Raw genomic sequence first — 21456 nt, 5'->3', positions numbered from 1 at the left:
GCATAAACTTGAATCGATGAATTTTTCATCTTATTAATTAGTCATAACTATTCATTGTAATACAAATGTATTTTATGCTAAGTGAACCACAGCGTGTTCGTCAGGATTGATTTCGTTCAAACGCTCGTGCAATCTCGCCTCTGTCGTTCTGTTTATCTTTTATCAATCAAATAATACAAAACATATATATACGTTCTCTTGTATTATACTTTGCGATTAAACACGCCATCCGTTATTACAAGAGAGTGCTATTAATAATGAAATAAAAACAAAACGATTAATATGTAATCATTTTAAAAGCAAAAAAAAAAACAAAAAAACAATATATTTCTCTCGTTTGCTCACATTCGGAGAAGCAATGGAAACTCTTTTTCGTCGATCACATAGAAAATTATCTTTTGCATATAGAGTTAAGATTGTTCGTCATTCGAAGGCCATTGCCCGGAATGATTCCAATCCCAATCTTTACCCTTGGGACGAAATTTGCTAGTACTTGCAGAATTATTCCAGTCGCGATGAAAGAATTTTTTTTTAAAATGATGTCGCTCAGGATCTGGTTGTCGTTGGTACTTTAGAGGTACCGAAGAAGATGCGCTGCTCGGAGGATTACCGCTGGATAGATTCGCAGGACGAGGACTAGTCGGGGATGGGGTTCTCGGTGGGCCTAACGCTTCGTCGGGCGAAGGTACTACAGGCGGTGGTCCCGTTACAGCGCTATCCGAACCTAGTCCACTATCGGGACTAGTATTCACTCCTTCCGTCGATCGTCTACGTTTATCCAATTCTGTGGAAGCAAAGGCGACCAAGCGATCAAATCCTGAACTAATACGATCCTGCCAATCAGCTTCTCCATCTGCAAAATAAAGCTCAATTAGTAATCGAGATGTTACATTAAAAGATTAAATAAGTTACCAAATTTTCATAAAAATAAGCCAACAACCCTGATACAATAATATCATGTAAATTGTGATTATTTTTATTGTTATATATTTTTGTTACCAGTATATAACTTCTAATACTTTTTTTATAAAAAAGATATGTATATGTTCTACAAGATAAAAATTATCTAAGACAAAAGTTTATATATAAATATATATATACATATACATTACTTATTAGTAAGCAATATATACAATATAAAATGCGGATATTATGTGTATAAAGATTTAGAAGAAAAAATGTTAAAAGATACAATTAAAGTATTAAATTAATTATATTACATTTCTATTTAATGCATAAATTAAAGTATATGGAGATTAAAGTCAGTTGTTTAATTTAATTTATTTTTTTAATCATACAAATAAAAAAATACTTTAAATACTATTAGACTTAAAAATAAAATAATTCCTATGATTGTGTTATATTATTTACAAATACAGAATGTATTGTATATTGATATACAGATGCAAATGATAATATATAATACTAATGTTAATACAATAAATGTATATTGTATCAACTGATCAAACTGGAAAAGTTGCATTGAGAGTTAAAACTGCGAAAAAACTGCATATTTGAACACGCGAAACTAGAACAAAATAAATAGAATATTTCAAAATTTTCGCATGCAACATGCACTAAAAGTAAAAGCTCATCGATTAGAATATATTTGTTCAAATTCTAACTCTCGACATGCTATGTGTCTATGTACATATAATTCATCCATGAAATCAAACTTGCATCCTTGCGCGATAAGTCTGTGGCTTATTTTCATGAACTGATTTCTAAATTAATAATGCCTTTTGTCTTCTCCAAAAATAGTAAGAATATAAATGCTGCTCTTACGCGCACGCATAAGATAAGGAAAGAAAATAAATAAATAAATTGTATAAAATATATAATAATTGTATAAATTGTATAAAATATATAATTTACAAAATTACTAGAGAATCGAATAAAACAAAATGAATTTTGACCCCCGTGGGACAACTCACCGGCGACAATGTACCGACGAACCAACCCACAGGCAGCCGTGTATTTTTTCATTTCTCCCTTCTCTGTGATCTGTGTGTGTGTCTCAATCTCTAATAAAACAAGCTTCAGGGATTCTGAGATTGAGTATGTGACAGAGAGAACTAACCAATAAACAGCTACAGTGCATCTAACAAATACAGCAAACAACAACAAAAATAAATATAAATAAAAGTCAAAAAATACCAGCTCCATAAGATAAGCTAAACCATTAGTGCATGTGTAAATACGTGGAGAGATGCATAAGAAAAAAAAACTAATATAATAGTATCTAGAAAAACATATAAGCAAAGTAGCATTTAGTAGAATTTATATAGCGCGAAAATTTTATATTTTCAACATTGCCATACTATTCTATGTGTTCCTTATGTATAAGAATAGTAAGATAATGAAATAGAGACAGTTGTACATATTCTTGCGTAAGAAAATTGTACAAGGAGAAATATAGATTTTTTCGCGAGATGGATCAATTTGACAATTAAGCGTTACAAGATGTGTAATCGCATTATTTAACAACTTGAATTTATATATCGCGAATGAATATATTTGCCAAATCACATATCCAAAAGTACATATATATATATATATATATATACATCTTGACATTTTATATTTTGAAATTTTGAAGCATTATAGAATTTGAAGCTTTATAGCTCGCTTCACGTATTACGACAAATCTTCTATAGCTATTGTACTAAAGCATATTCGATTGGAGCACAGATTCATTCCAAGCATATACATTTCATACTAATAATACAACGGGACGCTTTCAGAAGGCGTCCTGAAAATGTTAGATCATTCCGCTTACCGTCATCTCCAACGACATTTCGTTGCCTCTGCGTCGTCATTTGAGGTTCGTCGACTAACGGCGTCGACGTATTAGAATGCGGCTCCACGAGAGGACTTAGGGGCGCTCCGCTTGTGCTTACCGATGATACAACCGCTTCCGTTTTTATGGACATTGATGTTTGCGATTGACAAATTGCTGTTACTGCATTTGCATTTGTCGTATTTGCATTGCCACTATTACTGTTCGTTGCGTATCGTGGATATGGCTGAAATCTACGAATGTAGCAAGCACGTTATATTGACTAGTATGACTAATTTTTCACATTTTTTTTATATTACCGTTTCGAAATATTATCACCTTGTATTGTTAGAAAGGGTCGATTCGGTTTTGCCACTATTATTATGGTTGTTCAATATTCGGGCATGTAATGATGCTGCGAGCCCTTCTACGGGCAACAATTCCCCATTTGACGTAGTTTGGGACGAATGTAGAGGTAGGGGCGCCGAGTGAGATTGATTGAGTGACTGAGCGGGATTATCCGAAAAATAGGATTCATGATAAGGCTTAATGTCTGCTCGTGGTAATTGGACCGGTGTATATCTGGATAGAAGCAAAGATTTGTATCTATAGTAGTGTATATCAACAGATCATGAAAAAACTATATCAAATCGAGATATAAATACCTTTGCGGTTGTGTTACTGGAGTAAAAAGTACGGACGATCTTGAACTAGTTGTGGGCGTGGAAGTGGAAGTTCCCGAAGTAGGCACATAACTAGCTACATGTGCCAAAGTCGACAAACCGGCGTCTCCTTCGGCACTCGCTGGTCTACTAATAGGAGAGTATACAGTTTCTGGTCTTATTATTGAGCTCATGTCAACGGTAGCGTTTATTATAGACTGATTGGATATTTCCAAAGTCCTTTCTATTTCTCCATTCATGAGTTCACCGACCGTAGAGACGAGCAATCCACTTCCACTAGTTACAAGTCGATTGTCGTGACTCGATGATTGTCTAGAATCGACCGTTGATCTGTCGGACGATGTCGAATGAGATGACGAGATGCGTTCCTGCGAGAGATGACGACGAAGTGCTAGTTTCGCAGGTGAAACCTGTAATATCGCAGTCTGTTAATAAAACATTATTGGGAATGCGAAATTATACAAGGCGTACAATTAAAGACAAAAATCAATATCAATCAATCAATACACTTACTTGAGTATAATCCGGAGTAGAGACACTTTGCGGCAATGGAGCGCGCTTTCTGTCGGGTTCAGATTGACTTTGCAATTGCACTTGTAGCTGCATCTGTTGTTGCTTAGTCCTATTTTGTTGATCCTCGTTTAATACACTCGTGATTATGCTTTTCAATCTGTCTTCAAAATTAGCGACTCTTGGTGGTTCTTGAGTTCTATTCGCATCTTTATTAACTGTCTGTGGTGATGGCGTGGACGAATTAGCGGATGATGCATTAGAAAAACTGAGAGATGCTTGTGGCAGTCTAGTTCTGGAATTATTGTTGCCATTCGTACTCTGCCTGTGTGGAATACGACCCGCCTCTATCTGTCTTCCGGTTTCCAAAATCTTCTGAGCCAATATTTCTGGATTATTTTCTTGTATCTTTCCTATATCTGGCACATCGGGCCATTCTTGAGATCTCGAACGACCTTCCCTACTTTTTCGCGTTGTTCCATTTTTATTACCCTGTTGATGATGATGTAAACTTTGCGAGTGTTTACTTCCTATCATATCTCTTTGTTGCTGAGCAATTGCAGCTACTTGTTTCTCATTACTTGTTCTTTCCAAAAGATTTAATTCGTGTTCCAATTTCGAAACCTGTTGCAGAAAGAAATATAAATCTATTTCATATAATACATCTAACATATAAAAAAAAGAAAATATAATTGTTAGATTAAGAGTTTATTAATAAGTGCTAAATAGCAAGATACACACTTGAGAATGTAATCGTTTCCGCTGGGAAAGTGTGGCGGAAATTTCTTTTAATATATAATCCTGAGTAAGTGATTGAGGTGGATTTGTTATGCCGTTCACATTTCCGTTGTATTTTTCCTGTAACTCCTGATGTCTAAGTGCCACTAATCTGCTTTGTTCAGTTTCTATAGACGCCACTTGTGCTTGCAATTTACTCGCTTTAGCTTGTAGTTGTTTATGTCTTAGAACTATTTCCTTAGCTTTCGCTAGCAGATCCCCAGGTGACGTAGCATTGATACCTAATTCAGTCATTCTCGCCTTCAAGAGAGCTACACTATCATCTATGAGTACTTTAATTTGCTTTTCCAATTGCGCCGCTCTCGATTGAAGTTTAGAGTTCCTTTCTCTCTCTTTCGCGATATCCGTATTAACAGATACTTTGTAGGTGGGTGTTCTCATTGATTCTAACATGAGCATGAATTGGTCCCTGTGACGAATATACGCGTTTTCGGTTATAAAATTAGAAAAAAATAGAATAGAGAGAAAGAGAAAAAAATATAAAATAATTACCTATACAAGTCCAAAAGAATTTGCAGAGCATAAGGAGTCGCGGACGGAGCCGATGGTATACTGAGTTCCTCGTGTACCGAGGTGGAATGCGACTGTAAAGAAAGCGTCAATGAAGATAATTGTTGATCTACACAACCAGGAGCAGGTGGAGGTTTTTTCCCAAGAGCTTGAGGTGATGTACTGAGCAAAGTTTGACTATGTAACAGATCTAATCCAGATATATTGATCGTCTTCTTAGGCTTGGCTCTCTTAACACCTCTTCCTCTCTGTCTACCTCTAGCTGGAGCTCTCGTAATGCCGTTTGAAGTTTTTCTATTGAATTTCCTTCGTATTTTGTTCGGCTGTCGTCGATTTTTAATAGCATTTTCGTCTAGCTCAGAGTCGCTATTTGTTCCTTGCTGCTCCGAATTATTCGGACTGTCCAATTGCCTTGAAAGGTCTCTTTTGGCTCTATCACCTCTTTCGTTCCTATTAGAAACCTTACTACTATTGCTGGCAGTGTTGCTTATCACAGAATCAGAGTTTTCATCTAAGCCACCTTGTTTATTGTTTTTCAAGCGGTGGAAATAACGTTCTAATTTAGTTCGATCGATTACGTGCAAATAATACGATACCGGCTTACCAGTCCAAGAGACAGAACCCTTTAATGGGGACATCTCTGAGACGTGCATTATTGTACCAATATCTGTTGGAAAAAATTGCAAAATAAAAATTACTGAAATACTTATATTGATATATGGAAAAATGAATTACCACTCAGATTTCTGTCCGTTATTCGAAAGTTTAACGGACAAAACGACTTCGATGATACTATACGTGCGCCATCACGTAAATCAGCAAAGCGTTCTTTTAATTGATGATCAACTGTCGGGCCAAAAGCAAAATTATTAACAAACACTATCGTAGCTCCGGTGATACTTTCACGATGTTCATCCGCTAAAAAGTCTCCCTTCACTAAACGATAATCCCCACATCGTTTTCCATACCAATTCAACCATTTTCGAAAATTTACTTCCATGCTCTATAATGATAATAATTCATTTATGATATAATACGATACAATGTCACAATACAAACTGAAACTGCATAATATTTTAATAAATATAAATATTTTAGACAAATCGATATATTTATTTATATAATTACAATCAATGATTACAAGTTTTGATTCTTAACTCAATTACTATACCTGTGCATAAGTTGATGGTACATCAGCTCTTTCTACGCCGATACAAATTTTACACAAAGTTGCAGCTGCCATCTGAAGAACTACTTGACCAACTCCAGATCCTAAATCAACAAAGACATCGTCGTCTGTCACATCGATTTGATCAATCATCTGACATACAAGCTCATAACTGGTTTCACCATAGACTTCAGGTGAAAAAGGTTCATATTGATTTAATTTATCTGGTTCAACCACAGCTTGATTATAAGTTTGCTGGAGTATATGTCGAAGTAAACCCCTACTAGGTCTCTTATTTAGTCTCTGGGATGGTAGGCTGGTACCTTTTTCCTGCAGATATACACATATTTCCAATAATATATAATTGTATATATATTCCAAATAGCATATAATTGTAACATTTGTATATATTGACATTACATATTTAATATATCTTCCATCTAATACCCATATAATACCATATATGAAGACACGTACCAATTGTACTAAACTATCAATCGCTCTGTTGAATCTGTCACACAAGCTTTTCATACTTTCGTAATCTCTCGGATCATAGTTACAAAGGATATTATTCTCTAAGGGTAATTTCAAATCTGGCAAATCTTCGCAAACCCATCTCATAGTTTCGATAACGTCCAATGCTCCATCGTGACGATCCTATAATATATAAGCATAATACATACAACATAGCATAGCGATACAATGTTATAAAAAATTAAGTGATAATAAAAAAAGTTAGCAATATCATAATAATAAATAAGTGGCTATGAATGAGCGAACAAATTCTGGATTAAAATTCATCATGACACGCTCTCGCTCTTCAGTCTTTATTAGATGCCATGTCACATGTAATGTGTGCTGGCTTTCTCTCTATAAATAATCTACTCACAGACCCCGATCCCGAGGTAAGAGGCCACTGATACACGATCGGTTCCGCTCCTGCTGGCGAGTGCAGGCGCAACTCCATTTTACCAACGAATCCCTTTCCTCGTGCCTCTTGGTGTAATCGTGACGAAGAAGACGTGAAAGGAGGACGTAGGCGCGCACGTACGCACGCACGTACGCACGCACGCACGCACGCACGCTCGCACGCACGTACGTACGCACGCACGCGAGGCGCGCTCTGCCCGTTCCGCTAGGATCCGAGGGATCCGCTGGATCCGCCCCCTCAGGGTGGCGTGATGTAACCACGTCTCGCTGACGCCAAGGGGAAAAACGTCAAAGTGTGTTGACGCCGTCGATGCGAAATAAAGAGAGAGAGAGAGAGAGAGGCAGTGCTAACGTAACTGGCGACAGGCGATCCGATCGATTCTCCCGTCTCGCACCGAGACACGATTGCCGCGTGGACGATGCTCGCGGATCCCCCCCGCGGCTACTTCCACGAACATGAAGGCATCCGTGGGCCCAGCGAATCTTCCACGAGGAGGGTTATCCAGCCTCGCGCGACGTGCATACGATCGAACGGGGAGGGTGCTGGAGAACGCGCGACCGAGGGGCCGAGCCACCAGGAACCACCGGGAACGCGCGGTTTCGAATCTACGGAAAAACACACGCTAAAAAACACGACGGGCTATTGTGCTGCACAGCGTAACACGTCCGCGGAGGGGGGGGAGGGGCGGAGAGGGAGAGCGGGATGACGACATCAAAACATGGCGAACATGGCGTCGGGCGCCTCTTCCATCTGCCGTGCGCGCGAGCGCGGCAGCACATCCGGTCCGCGAACGTAGACCCGCCGCGCGGCTTTTTCCTCCTCTTTTTTCCTTCTCTCGATCGTTTCCCCCTTCGTGAACGTTCACGCACCCGGCGGGTTTCTTCGAGATGTTTTTTCTCATCGAAAGCATGTTTCTTTTTTCCCTCTTTGATTTTTTAACGCGAGCGATTTTTTTCTCTCAAAACGCGATATTTCTATTATTTGTATTCTCTCTCTTTCTTCTATAAATATTCAATAAAATTCGTTGGTAGGGTTATTTTTTTTCCAATTCTTACGTAACTATTTTTCTAATGGAATTGATAATTAAATCGTAAATTTATATGACAATTTATATGGTACATTTCTACTGGTGTTAAATTATAAATTACTAAAGGTGAATATACACTGAGCGAATAAATACATTTATGAACAGCGAATACAAATATGAGTAAGAAAAAACAAGACACATATGCTATTATGTAAGTGGCTATCTTAAGTAGAGAATATTTAAAGTTCCGAAAATTTTTCTATTTGACAGCTAATCATATGATCATATGTTTATGTTTCTTGTTGGAAAGTTTTCATTCGTTTGATTGATTTAAAATTAGGCATTATTGAAAATAGAGTTAATGGATATTACTATCATATTTTATGTATAATTGATAATAAATGTTTGATTATATTTTTTTTTACAAAGAGAGAATATCCGATTTCTCATTTGAAAATACAGAATTTTCTTACAAATAAAAAAACCTAGTGTTTTGGTGAAATATCTTCCCTCGATTTGGCAACACTGAGTTCGATTACCATCCGTCATTACAAGTTATTACTAAACATCGTTCAACATTTTGCAATGCGTTTTTAAGTATATTTACCCTATAATCTTTTTGTAAATATATATACTTCACAATTAGTTTTAATTAGATAATTATAAACGTAGTCATGACGGAGACATGGGAACTGGATCATCGCGATAAAAAGAGAATTAGGGAAGTGAAAAGGAAGGCTCGTCCAGGTAAAGAAAATGGAACTTGCGATTTATAACCTACATCGTAAAAGTGATAAAATCGCTGATGTTTGTCCTTCTCTGGCTTTTTCGTCTCCTCTCATTTATCTATTACACGCAGCTTTAAATCGAATCCGAGCTCTTGAGGTATAAATAAAAATTATGTCGTTCACTGACTTTCTCCCGATTGTCCTGAGGAAGACGAGAAATCTATCAAGTGCTCCTCCCTTCCCCTTCTTTCTCAAAGACCTTGGATGATGATGATGATGTAATTTGATTTCTCGATAGTCTTAGTCATAATTCAATTTACAGTTTCCAGTTATTTGCTAATTTAATTCGATATATAATTTTACATACATGTTGAATATTTGGAATTAATATTCTTTCAACATTATACAAATAAAGGCTTCAGGATTTAACTATTGAAAATTCACTTGTATTTTTAGAGCTTGCTGATAAAAATGCATGGACTCAACACAATTATTATAAAAATTTTCGAAAATTTTGGGAATTTGTGGACAATGCCGAGCGAATTAATGAATCCGACGTGACTACAGAAGATTTCGTAGAAAAGTATGAGAAACCTTACAAGCCTGTGATAATACAAGGTGTTCAAACTGGCTGGAGAGCCCAGCACAAATGGACTATAGAGGTTTATCTGTTATAATTTTTTAATATGTACAACATTGGTATATATTAATATATGTCCAATATATTAATATATCTACTCAAAACTTTGTATATTTGACTATGTGTACAATTTGATTCTCTTTATCCTTTGCAAATACAAAGTACTGATTGTCCAATTATATAAGAAAGAAAAATTATCTTTTAAATCATTGGACACATTGACAAAATTATAATTAATAAAATTAATTGTACAAAATTCTACAATATTTTTAATTTCTAAATTCTGTTTTCTTATATGATTCCAGAAGTTAGCAAAGAAATATCGGAATCAAAAGTTTAAGTGTGGAGAAGATAATGATGGATATAGTGTAAAAATGAAGATGAAATATTATGTTCGTTACATGTTTAATAATGAAGATGATTCTCCCTTATACATTTTCGATAGTTCGTTTGGTGAACATCCAAGGCGAAAAAGGTTGTTAGAAGATTATGTAATTCCTAAATACTTCCGGGATGATCTTTTTCATTATGCTGGAGAACATCGAAGACCGCCATATCGTTGGTTTGTAATGGGTCCTGCAAGATCTGGTGAATATTTTACGACTAATATATGCCATATAAATCGTTTGTCTTGTTAAGATGTTAATGTTATATTTATCATTTGCAACGAATATTAAATCAGAAATCACTGTAATTCATTACATATTTCAATAAGAAGTCACATAATACTGCATATCACATGCATTTAATAAGATTGTAAAAAGAAATAATTAATACTTCGTTTGTACACTATATTTATTATTTTTATGGTAACATAACAGGTACAGGAATACATATAGATCCATTAGGTACCAGTGCGTGGAACGCATTAATTTCTGGTCATAAACGTTGGTGCCTATTTCCTACGCATACTCCTCGCGAACTTTTAAAGGTAACCGCAACTGAAGGTGGTAAGCAGAGAGACGAAGCTATTACATGGTTTTCCATTGTTTATCCTCGCACAAAGCTACCCACGTGGCCAAAAGATTGCCACCCTATAGAGATTCTACAATCTCCTGGTGAAACTGTTTTTATTCCTGGTGGTTGGTGGCATATTGTTTTAAATCTTGATGAAACTATAGCAGTAACACAGAATTTCTGTTCACGTACCAACTTCCCGGTAGTTTGGCACAAAACGGTAAGAATCCGATGCAACGTAACATATAACACTTTATCTTTACAATATTGTAATATCGAAAAAGTTGCATGTATATAAGAATATTTAAATTTATATAATGGAAAAATAACATTTACAAGCATGTAATATTAAACAGCTCGTTGCAAACAGGTACGAGGGAGGCCAAAATTGTCGCAGAAATGGTTAAAAGTACTCTATGATAAAGAACCTGAACTGGCAACACTAGCGGAAAGTATAGATGTAAAAACGGACACTGGTGTTGCCAGTGATTCCTCGAGTGGTTCTTCGAGTAGTTCGTCGAGTAGTACCAGTAGTAGTCAATCAGAGGATAGCGAGGACGATAGTGGTCAAGAATCACTTACCGCGCATAAAAAGAAAAAGAGGTATATATAGCAAAAACTTTTCTATTAATTAAAATTCTACAATACAATGTTTTCCTTTCTTTTTTTTTATACAATTTATTTTTCGTAGCATTATGAGCATATATACGTTAAAGAGGTAACTGTTTTTAAAATTTTTGCTCGTTTTAAAATTTTCACAGAAGAAGATTGAATAACAGCCAACCCTGACAATATCCAGTATTTGGAACCTACAGAGACCTCAGACTGTACAGTATTAATCGACAATTATTGTTTGTACTAAGAATAAATATTATAATTATTATGATTACAATCATATCTTTATGTTCATAATAAAATAAATATTAGATAACATATAGTTTTTTCCTCTCAGACCATTTTATCTAAATTCCTTTAGTTAGCATTTAGGCGTATGATAATGCACATAATTCCTATTTTAGACGGATCTTCTTAATTATAATTTAATTGTGATTTTGTTTAATATAATATATTGTCCTACATTTTTTTACTTAATATTAAAAATTAAAAAAGAGTCAAAGTATAAAACAGAGTCAAAGAATATAATAGAAAATAATATAAGTCATTTTTTTTTGGAGAGTATATTCTCAATAATACTAAAAAAAGATTAATAGCAACGTATAAAAGTATAAACTAAACATGACAGATGGTCAAGTGCATTATCATTTAAACTGTATAATTGCAAATTAAATATAATATTTAGTAGAACGATGCATGTTAGCTTTTCAATGAGTTGCTCCTGTAGAAGGTCCTTGCGTCTCGTTTACAATTCCACAATTTCACAGTTCCATCGCTTCGTATCGACATGATGACCATGCAAAGCACCAAAGTGGAGTAAACAACATAGAAGCAAGTAATAACATATATAAATTAAACATTCATATACATTATAAACTCTAATAGATTTACGTAAAATTATTGAGTTTTTTAACATTTTGATTCGATTAGTGAGAGTAATTTTATATTGTCTTTCGTAGTAAAAAAAAAAATATATATATCTACAAAGTTAGGCAAACAAACGATCTCGTATATTTAAATTTGTTTATCTTCAAAACAGTTATTGTTATTTGTTTATCTTAAAATTTTTAGTTTTTGGCAATTATTAAATTGGTGTATAATATGCAGATATAAGACGCAAACGCAAAAATATAGATTTTAAGTTTATAGAATATTATATGTTTGCGCGTTTTATTTGATTTTAAAACATTTTCACAAATATACTGTGTACAATGATCCAATGTGTGATAACATTTGATGAATGTCATAAGCATAATATAAATATGGCTTTTTACCATTACATATTTACATTATAATATAGAATATATTATTACGTTAAACTCTGTTAAACATGCGCATTACTGAGAAAAAAAATAAACAAAAGAAAAAGGAAATACAAGCTTAATGCACAACACATTGACGTACAAGCAAAAAGCAAATAAAGTTAAAGGGAAACTGTGGAGATAGACATTGATAATGAAGAATCGGGTATACGCCACAGCTTCACCTCTCCAGAGCTGAAATCAACATCCGAGACCGTTATTTCACCTAGAATATTGTAACGTGGTCCAGCTGAACTCAAGTATCTAATTCAATCGTGTACATTAATCTCATAATTGATCTGCGAACATCTGCCAACTGTTTTGGACACGGCCAAATATATAAAAGTGTTAAGATATTCTTTTACTTACTTGCTCGCTGTAAATACATGCTGTTGATTAGTCACGATAGCATTGATGGCGGAAGTGTGCGCCCGGACTTCTCCAATAGGCGTGCATTCTCCCGAATGATCCTTAGGAACGGACCATGCCTTGAGTATACCACCACGACATCCAGAGATCATTATAGAACCATTATTTATCGTGCACAATCCCAAGATCCAATCTTTATGGGCGTTGTTGAGAGACTGAATCAATTCCATTTTACTCAGGTCCCATCGTTTAATGCACATATCTCTAGAGCCTGAAAGATAATTCAAATGAAACGTTTTTGTGACATTGATTATATATGTTGATAACAAGACAAGAACGTACCAGAAAATAATGTGGAACCGATCGTAGCTAAACACTGAACTCCATCATAGTGCGGTGGCGCTAAGCTGATGGACGAACCGGACATATTCGGCTCGGCGAGAGATATCAAATGATCCTTACTACCAGCTATTACTCTGCCATCCTCGCCAACAGCCAAGCACATAACGGCCGCTGTGTGTGGTGTATTTAATCTAGCAGTATACGTCAATTTACGAAGATCCCATATTCTGACTTTGTCGCTAGCTGCTGTATACAATTCCTGCTCGTCCAAGCTGAGCGCCAGATCGTTAATCGTCGTTTCTCCTACGGGAACTTGCAATATCCTGGACGGAGTCGACAATGCGATCGGACCAGTCTGAGTCTGACCCGAGGAGAATAGCGTCTTTACACAACTGCCGGCTCTTAAATCCCAAACTTTAACGTATGCTGCGGACACGCTAAATAAAAGTCGATGAATAGCGGAATATTTCACGGCGACTACATTATTGGGATGCCCGCTTAAAGTCTGACTCTCGATTCCCGTTTCTAAATCCCATACTTTTACAGTGCGATCTGAAAATTCGCGAGGTAACATTTTACCTGTGCATGCAATTATGTCAAAATTTTCGATATCAAGTATCATTCAAATACCTTTTGAACCGCTGAAAAGTAAATCTGAAGTCACGCATATAGTGAGGACAGCTTTGCTATGTCCTTCTGCTACATGAGAACATTGTAAAATAGCCCGTGGTTGTACCTGAAAAAGGATCATTAAAAAAAATTTTATATCAGAAAAGAGAATTAGAAAGAGATTATTATTTTGCCCTTTTTACCTTGCCTTGATACTGTGAGATGATTCCTTTCATTGGTTGCGGTTCAGATGCGATCGGTTGTCTACTTGCAGTTAGTCTCGAGAATACGTTTTCTTCGCGGCTATTGAATCGCCTGTATGTAGTCGGAGATCCAGGAGGTGAAGACACATCCGTATGCGCTACCTGTTCCCTGAGTAGGTGCGTTTGTTATGTTAGCGTGTTAGTCAGCCAGCTATTAAGTTAAGCTAATATAATATGTAATACAGACTTGAAAAATTATATAAAAACATGCATGTGCGAAAAAGAGGTGCAGTAAAGTATTAATCAAGCTTATTCATGAAAGTTTATGCAACACAGGAATAGTGCGCATAATCAAGCACAATTGTTAGTTTCAGTCTTTATGATAATTTCATACTATAAATAAGAAACAAGTACGTCATGTTAAAAGGAGATTCTTCGGTAGCTATCGTATTTGTGCTTCTTGTTTCAATGCTCGTTATTTATTTCTTTATTCTATATTACAGAGAGAAAATAACTCTTACATCTATATACATATTGAGAACACATGGACATTATTGTATAAATTAATTCTAAATCTAATCTTTTTTCTTCTCGTTGCAATCATTAACAATATATTAATATAAAGTAGAAAATCAATTAAATGAAGAATTAATATTCATTATCAAATTCTTTGCCAAAATATATATAGATATAATTGTGTATAAATTAATATATATATATACATCTTTTACTTATTTTTAAACGTAAAATGCTGTTTGTGTGTGAAAGCAAGATGTACGAAAATAAGATTTAGCTTTCTCATTTTTTACACTTCTCATTTTATACACTATATATTATATGGCATATATATTCACATGTGTAAAAAATCTTATTTATTTTACAATATATATAATGCTTAGAAATATATTTTACTATTAAACATCTTATTTAATAAGCTCAGAGATATTTGGAGAGCAATATAACAGATGCTTTCCTTGTAATATAATTGCATTTGTGCGTTTTTTTATTACAACAATAAATCGATTTATCTTTCAAACTAGTTCATTTCTCTCACAAAACCTGCAGCATTTAACATCATTTTGCGCTTTATTATGTATATTTTATGTGTGTATGTGTGTATATGCAATAATTATTGTATATTATATTTAGGCACGAAATACCTGTACTTGATTCCTGTATCTCAAACACAAAATCAACAAACTAAGATTTCATCTCGAGAAAATAAAAATATTCAATAGTGCATGGAAGAGAGCATCAAGACAAATATATGCAAGGAATACAAGAACAAGAATATGCTGCAGGACAATCACTCACATGGAGCCTCCACCTGGATGAATCGGCCGTCGCAAAGCTCTGGGCGAAGTGCTCTCACGACGACTCAAAGTCGGCGATCCGCCAGTACTACCATGTTGATTTCGTGTTAACACCAGTCCTCTGATTAGATAATTTAGACAAAAGTAATGAATTATAATTAGTCAATTTTCCTACCCTTTTTACAAGCAAATAAATTTAATGCGATCGTATTGAGCTACTTACTTTAGGCTACCTGGCGCACTGGGGACTCTAGTAAGAGGGTGGTTATAGTTTTGATTCTGATCTTCTGCTTTTGTCATATTCTCGGGATTAACGTGTACCCATAGAGAAGTTCTTGTGGCTGCGTTGTTCTTCTTCTGACCTTACTATTACGCTGTTTTTCTTCACCGAGTATGATTTGGCTATAAATTTCGCTGCTGTATACGCAATACAAGAAATGTCATAAAATTAAAAATGATGAAATATTTCATAAAAATGATTTCGAAAGAGTATTTGACTTACTTGTCGGGAGAAGAACTTCTTGAGCTAGCTGGACTATAAGTTGATATATTATTCTGATTATTGGTAAGAGATAAAAGATCTCTATCGCGTAAAACATGCTCAAGTAATTGATGTTGCACGTCACTCTCTTGCGCAACTTGATTGAGCCGTGATTCCATATCTCGTACTTCGAGTTGCTTCTGTGCGGCCATGCAGCTTTGCTCTACAGTAAACGCGAGCATTCGTTGAAGTAAGTATTGTGCTTCATCCACCGTTCGAATCGTAGAGATGAGCGCTTCGACACCAGGTTCACTTTCCGCTTCACCGTCGCCCATTTCAACCATATCCCGTTGACATTCCGCGATACTATCCTATAAAATTTTTGCAAGATTATAGTAACAAAGATGAACAATATCGTATTAAATAGATTATTAGTAATTACCTGCAAGTAACTGATTTTACTCCGCACGTTATCGATCTCTTCATCAATATCGATGATATCTCCTCTTGTGTTTGTAATTTGACTTCTATGTTTCTGGAGCTTCTCCAAATCTCTTCCTAGTTCTTCTCTCTCTTGAAGTAGTCTTTCCATTTCTCTCTCCGTTTCTGCGGCAGCTTGTTTCGCCAATGCTTGTTTGGTGATTGTCCTTTCGAATGTTTGCCACCTTTGCTTCAACGCTTTAGGATTAGGTGGTCTGGCTGGTGCACGGCCAGCAGCCTTTTGACTCAATCCTCGATCCCTTTTTCGTAGAGCCGTTACCTCCTCTTGCTTACGCCTAAGTACAACTTCTTTCATTCTTTTGTCTGCTTCCAGCGTTCTAATCACATTCGCATGTCTGCGACTCTCCTTACGTAATTGAGCTATTTCTCTATTGCGTCTCAGCTCATTTTCTTTATGTCGTTGTGCTTCTTCTCGCATTTTATTCAAAAGTTTCACCTTTGCTCGTTTCATTTCCGAAAGTTCGTTTCTCAGACCTCTCAATCGATTTTCATTCTGCGATTGATTCTTCAGTAATCTCGCATGTTCTTTTTTAGCAGATTGAAGAAGTCGCATTTCCTTTTGCATGTTAGAGAGCTTCTTTTCGTATTCGTCGCGTAATTTTTTCACCTTTTCAGTAGGCGGTGTAGGTTGTTGTTGCAAAGACTGCAACACTTTATCCCTTTCTTCTTGTGTGTTTCTAATACGAGTTTGCAATTGAGCTAATTTATCCTCATAATGCTGTTTCATAGTTTGCAAACGTCTCTGAGAGAGCTCAAGCTCTTGTATCAAACGCTGCTTAACATCGATGTCGGATGTTAGCGCCTCTAGTTCACGACCCATGGCTGCTTCTTCTTCATCTTCTTCTGTAAAATTAATGTAATAACTTATGAATGAAATATTTTCGCATTCTTTAATGATAAATATTGCTATTAATTGTCATATATAGCTATCGTAAACATAATGTAACAGGCTGCATTTAAACATGCCTTTACGATCAGAGTCATCGTCGGAATCATCCTCGCTTACAGAGTCCTGTGCATTCTCCGTATCTTCGATTTCTCCTTCATCTGATTTGGCAGTAATGCTACTATGACTATATTGTTCCTTTAAAGCTTTTAGAGTTTCTATCTCCTTTTCGACATCTCTTTTAGCATCAATTAACACAGACGCGGAATCGGAATGGAACGAACTATCCCCATATGGATTTGCCGCGCTAACCTAATTAATATTTTGATAATGTGTCGGTAAAATTTATATCTTTTAATATTTTAATATAATACGGTATAAATAAGTATACCTGCATCTGTCTTTTTTTTAACTGCTGATACATAGCTTCCGCCTCCAACAGACGAGCTCTTAACTCTTCTATTTCTTGAACGTAACCTTGTACCAGATTAGTCACTTGTTCGTCACCTCCACTTGTTGCCGCTACCCAATGACCCGCTGCTTTTTCCGCCAACAAAAGAACATTTTTGGCGGTTAATGCTTCAACCGTTTCCGAAAGCGCTTTCACTCTGGTTCGCAAACTCTGTAATTCACTACTTAACATTTGATTTTCATGCCAAGCATCATTAATTCCATCTTCACCGACAACTCTCTTGCCTAAAAGAAAAAAAAAAGAATATATTGTTGTACATAATGTTCAGATAACATTATACAGTAGCTTTTTATTAAACGTGCCTTGTCTATATTCCATCAATTCCAATTGAAGTTGTTGAATTTCACGTCGTAACGAAGCGATTGTTCGCGAGCTCTTATCCTGATTAATAGTAACTTTATTCTTTATATTTCTTGCTCGATTCGCATATTTTAGAGTACTTAGAGTTTCCATAAAATCTCTATCGCTCGGCGATACACACGCTATCATAACAGTTTGACTATTTCCTGCAATATTCAATTAAAACATTTAAAATTGTAAATCTTATATCCGATACCCTATATATTAAACTAAATTTTACATCTATATTATATTATCTACATTTTATATTATGATTATGAGCTACATTACCTCCGAGAGAATCTTGAAGTAATCTGGTTAACTTTGAGTCTCTATATGGTATGTGTGAAGCTTTCTTTGTTTTATCACCGAGAGCAGAAATAACATTACCCAACGCCAACTATGAAAAAAATGAGTAATACATAACAAATCATATGTTAACATTCTATTCTTTTAAGAGCCTATACTCTTACCAATCCACAGTTTATAGAGATGCCTTCCTTTGCTCGATCGCCGGTAGCACCCGTTCGTTTTAGCCTCTCAGAACCGGCCAAATCGACAAAATGAAATTTCGCTGTTAACGTTTCAAATTCATTCGTTAGCTCGAGGCCGCTCGTGTCGACGTCCGCGTCTGGATCCTCAACTTTGATGCATCTCTGCTGTTTGATGTATAACGTAAATATAGCGTGCGATCTCGAGGATTGCGTGTTCATTTGCGTGGATCCTGTTGTGCGCGATAACGCGCCCAATCGCAGATACTCTAACGCTTGTTCAGGGCTGGTTACGACGCGCGGTTCCACTCCAGCCAAGTGTATATTACCCGCTGTATCCTCGTGAATACGTGCACCACCTCTCGGTCCTCCCGGCTCTAATAGATCTTTCAAATCCTCATTGTATAATTCTAAAAATTGTGCTGTGACCTGATAACAAGAAAAAAATATATATTATCAGTATAATAAATTTTGCAGACGTGTCTTTAATACAATTTAATATAAGAACACATCATTGTATACGGATATAAGGACGCCTCTTGAAAATACCTTGAACTCTGGAGGCATTTGCGCGCGTTCCTTTGCGCGTTCTTGTTTATCCATTATTCCATCGAAGAGGTGTGAAATAGCTCTAGGTATGATTCCGACTATATCCTCGTCGACTTCCACGTCGAAGCCAGTGCCCATGGTGTAAGTTTTCCCCGAGCCAGTCTGCCCGTAGGCGAGGACCGTCGCGTTGTATCCGTCCAACGCGCCTTCTACGAGACGATTCACGCATGTTTCGTAAATCGAGTTTTGATCTGATTGAGTATCAAAAACGTAATCATAAGTAAAGGCCTTGTCGGGTCCGAGAAAAACCTGCGGTTCCCCCTGAGGTACTTGAGTACAAATCCTGCACATGTCGATTACTTCGCGAGCTACCTGAGGCCTTATTCTGCAACAAATACAATCAATTCTCATGGTGGATTTTTCTTGTCAAAATTTGCATGGATATGTAAATATAAAAATTAATGAATAAAAATAAATGATTGAAAAAACAAATCGATATACATTGTAAGTTATTTTTAAAGACCAATTACGCATATCTGTCACGGAAGTTGACCGGGTGTGCGTTTCTTAAGGCAAGCAGTAATTAAAAGCCCACGCATTCGTATCGTAAAAGGAAATGTTTGGAGATCGGTATTCGCGATCGACCAGATGTTGTGCGCAGGCTATCGTTTGACATTCACGGTTTTTCGCGAGAAAATCCTTCTTTCTCCTCTGTATTTTTCCGTCATTGATTTATAATGACGGAAAGATCCTCTCATCCTCAAAAATTGCATCATTACGCGATCGTATGAATAACAAGCTTTTTTTTCCAACGATGACGTTAATGTTCTGACGTAAAAAAACATCGAGTGCGCGATGACACAGAAAGACGAGAACTATAAATTAAAAAAAAAATAGTAACAATTTGTTTTCTCAAATGAGTCGAATTATTCCTATAATTTTTCGAAAAAAGAAAAAAAAACTCCGAATACGCGCGAGATCAGCCTCGGACAGTCCCTTCGTTCAAACGATTAAACGTCATCGGCTGTCATCGTGATGGACCGAGATGTACGGATTGAAGATTTGAAGCCCGACTTCGCTTTCTCCCTTTCGAATGCACGTATATTTACTACTCACCGTACGGCTACGCGTACGCTCGAATCATCCGCCATCTCGCTACAGTTTATTGGCAGACTATTGCAGGATTCGAGAAGACAGCTCGGTATTAGGCTAGAATTAGGCCAAAACTACCGCACCGAGGGCGAACGGTTGTCGGAGGCGAGTGGTTGTGCGACAGTGCCCACGATGTTGTGCCTGCGCACGCGTTGCTAAACGCAGCGACCGTGAAAGACTCGACATTCCTCATGGTTACGCGAAGGAACGTGAAGCACCGCTTTCGCGACGGGGCGGTCGAGGCGATCCATTGTACGTACGTACATATATACGCGTAACGATCAGCTTGCTAGATAATAGCGTGGGAGTTCCGAGAGCTGCCTCTTAATCACCTGTCACGGTGTACCGTACCATTGTTTCTATAGTATGTGCGGTGAAATTTAATGAGGCTGTATCGCGCGTGTTGGATGAGGTAATCGTTATCGAGACGACACAGCATGGTTACAAGCATGAATAAAACAGATGTATCGTGGGACGTCGGGATAGATTTATGCGTGACATCATCATTGACGATGTTAGTTGTCAGTCCGGAGATAATTGAAGAGCGCCAACGTTATCAACCGTTTAATTGCACTGTCGATAATAAAATAATTTGATAAAATGTTGTTTATTATTCTTGGAATAGAGTTACATGAAATCTCTGTAAATTTTTGATAATGAAATAATATTGAAGAGTCTTATATTGTTAATAAATTTTGTCAGTGTTATATTGGTTATAAATAATCATAAATTTCTTCTCTGTCAAACTAATTTTAATAATAAATTTAAACAGTTTAGATCAACTTTACTTAAATTTTGTTAAAAATACATTTATTACCTGTCCTTTTGCATAAAAATAAAAATCATCACTTAATAGTAAAAAAAGAATTAAGCATTAAATAAATTAGGAAATTTAAATATTAAAATTGATTCAATTAGAGAAATTTCATCATACTTATCAATAAATAATAAAAAAAGAAAGGTTGATAAAAAATTAAGAAATCTATCATAATGATAGAATATCATAAAAGAAAAAGCATACAAAATTTAAAATACATATATAGTATATCTACTAATATACATATAATTATTAAAATTATTGAGCAATAGATATATACTAATG

The 21456-nt window shown here is 36.0% G+C and overlaps 3 protein-coding genes across 6 annotated transcripts; 1 reads left to right on the top strand and 2 right to left on the bottom strand.

The window, feature by feature from the left end:
- Positions 1-185: 185 nt before the first annotated feature.
- LOC105249170 (histone-lysine N-methyltransferase, H3 lysine-79 specific) lies at positions 186-8254 on the bottom strand. 2 transcript variants are annotated; one of them, XR_889025.3, is made up of 12 exons: positions 7338-8254; positions 6926-7105; positions 6452-6778; positions 6016-6283; positions 5263-5947; positions 4714-5179; positions 3976-4596; positions 3445-3872; positions 3119-3361; positions 2780-3033; positions 1935-2101; positions 678-853 (listed from the first exon to the last, which is right to left on the bottom strand). XR_889025.3 is itself a non-coding variant. In XM_011254452.3 (11 exons), exons 1-11 carry the CDS (start codon positions 7413-7415, stop codon positions 411-413), a joined length of 3993 nt encoding a protein of 1330 aa, XP_011252754.1. In that variant the 5' UTR covers positions 7416-8250; the 3' UTR covers positions 186-410. The 2 variants fall into 2 exon arrangements, 1 of the variants encoding a protein (XP_011252754.1); XM_011254452.3 differs by lacking the exon at positions 1935-2101 and having other exon boundaries at positions 186-853; positions 7338-8250.
- A 693-nt stretch (positions 8255-8947) lies between these two features.
- Positions 8948-11644, top strand: LOC105249169 (bifunctional arginine demethylase and lysyl-hydroxylase PSR). Of its 3 annotated transcripts, XM_011254451.3 has the most exons (7): positions 8956-9003; positions 9079-9153; positions 9591-9796; positions 10080-10362; positions 10596-10951; positions 11102-11334; positions 11493-11644. In XM_011254451.3, the coding sequence occupies exons 2-7, from the start codon at positions 9081-9083 to the stop codon at positions 11518-11520; spliced, it is 1179 nt and encodes a 392-aa protein (XP_011252753.1). In that variant the 5' UTR covers positions 8956-9003; positions 9079-9080; the 3' UTR covers positions 11521-11644. The 3 variants fall into 3 exon arrangements, with proteins under 3 accessions (XP_011252752.1, XP_019882450.1, XP_011252753.1); XM_011254450.3 differs by having other exon boundaries at positions 8948-9153; XM_020026891.2 differs by lacking the exon at positions 11493-11644 and having other exon boundaries at positions 8948-9153; positions 11088-11328.
- Positions 11645-11818: 174 nt separating this feature from the next.
- On the bottom strand, positions 11819-20721 carry LOC105249167 (kinesin-like protein KIF21A). Its single transcript, XM_011254446.3, is given in 17 exon segments — positions 11819-12121; positions 13017-13287; positions 13359-13910; positions 13989-14094; positions 14171-14339; positions 15485-15604; positions 15707-15797; positions 15800-15900; positions 15986-16335; positions 16407-17308; positions 17432-17663; positions 17743-18047; positions 18126-18329; positions 18454-18562; positions 18636-19082; positions 19203-19587; positions 20319-20721. Coding segments are annotated over 17 exon segments (4455 nt in total). The 5' UTR covers positions 20354-20721; the 3' UTR covers positions 11819-12045.
- Positions 20722-21456: the final 735 nt, after the last annotated feature.

This window comes from Camponotus floridanus, unplaced genomic scaffold (genome assembly GCF_003227725.1).
Source record: "Camponotus floridanus strain SB8 unplaced genomic scaffold, Cflo_v7.5 scaffold75, whole genome shotgun sequence".
NCBI classification, from domain to species: domain Eukaryota; kingdom Metazoa; phylum Arthropoda; class Insecta; order Hymenoptera; family Formicidae; genus Camponotus; species Camponotus floridanus.
Note: the sequence above shows the minus strand (reverse complement) of the source record. Positions and strands in the feature narration are given on the sequence as shown.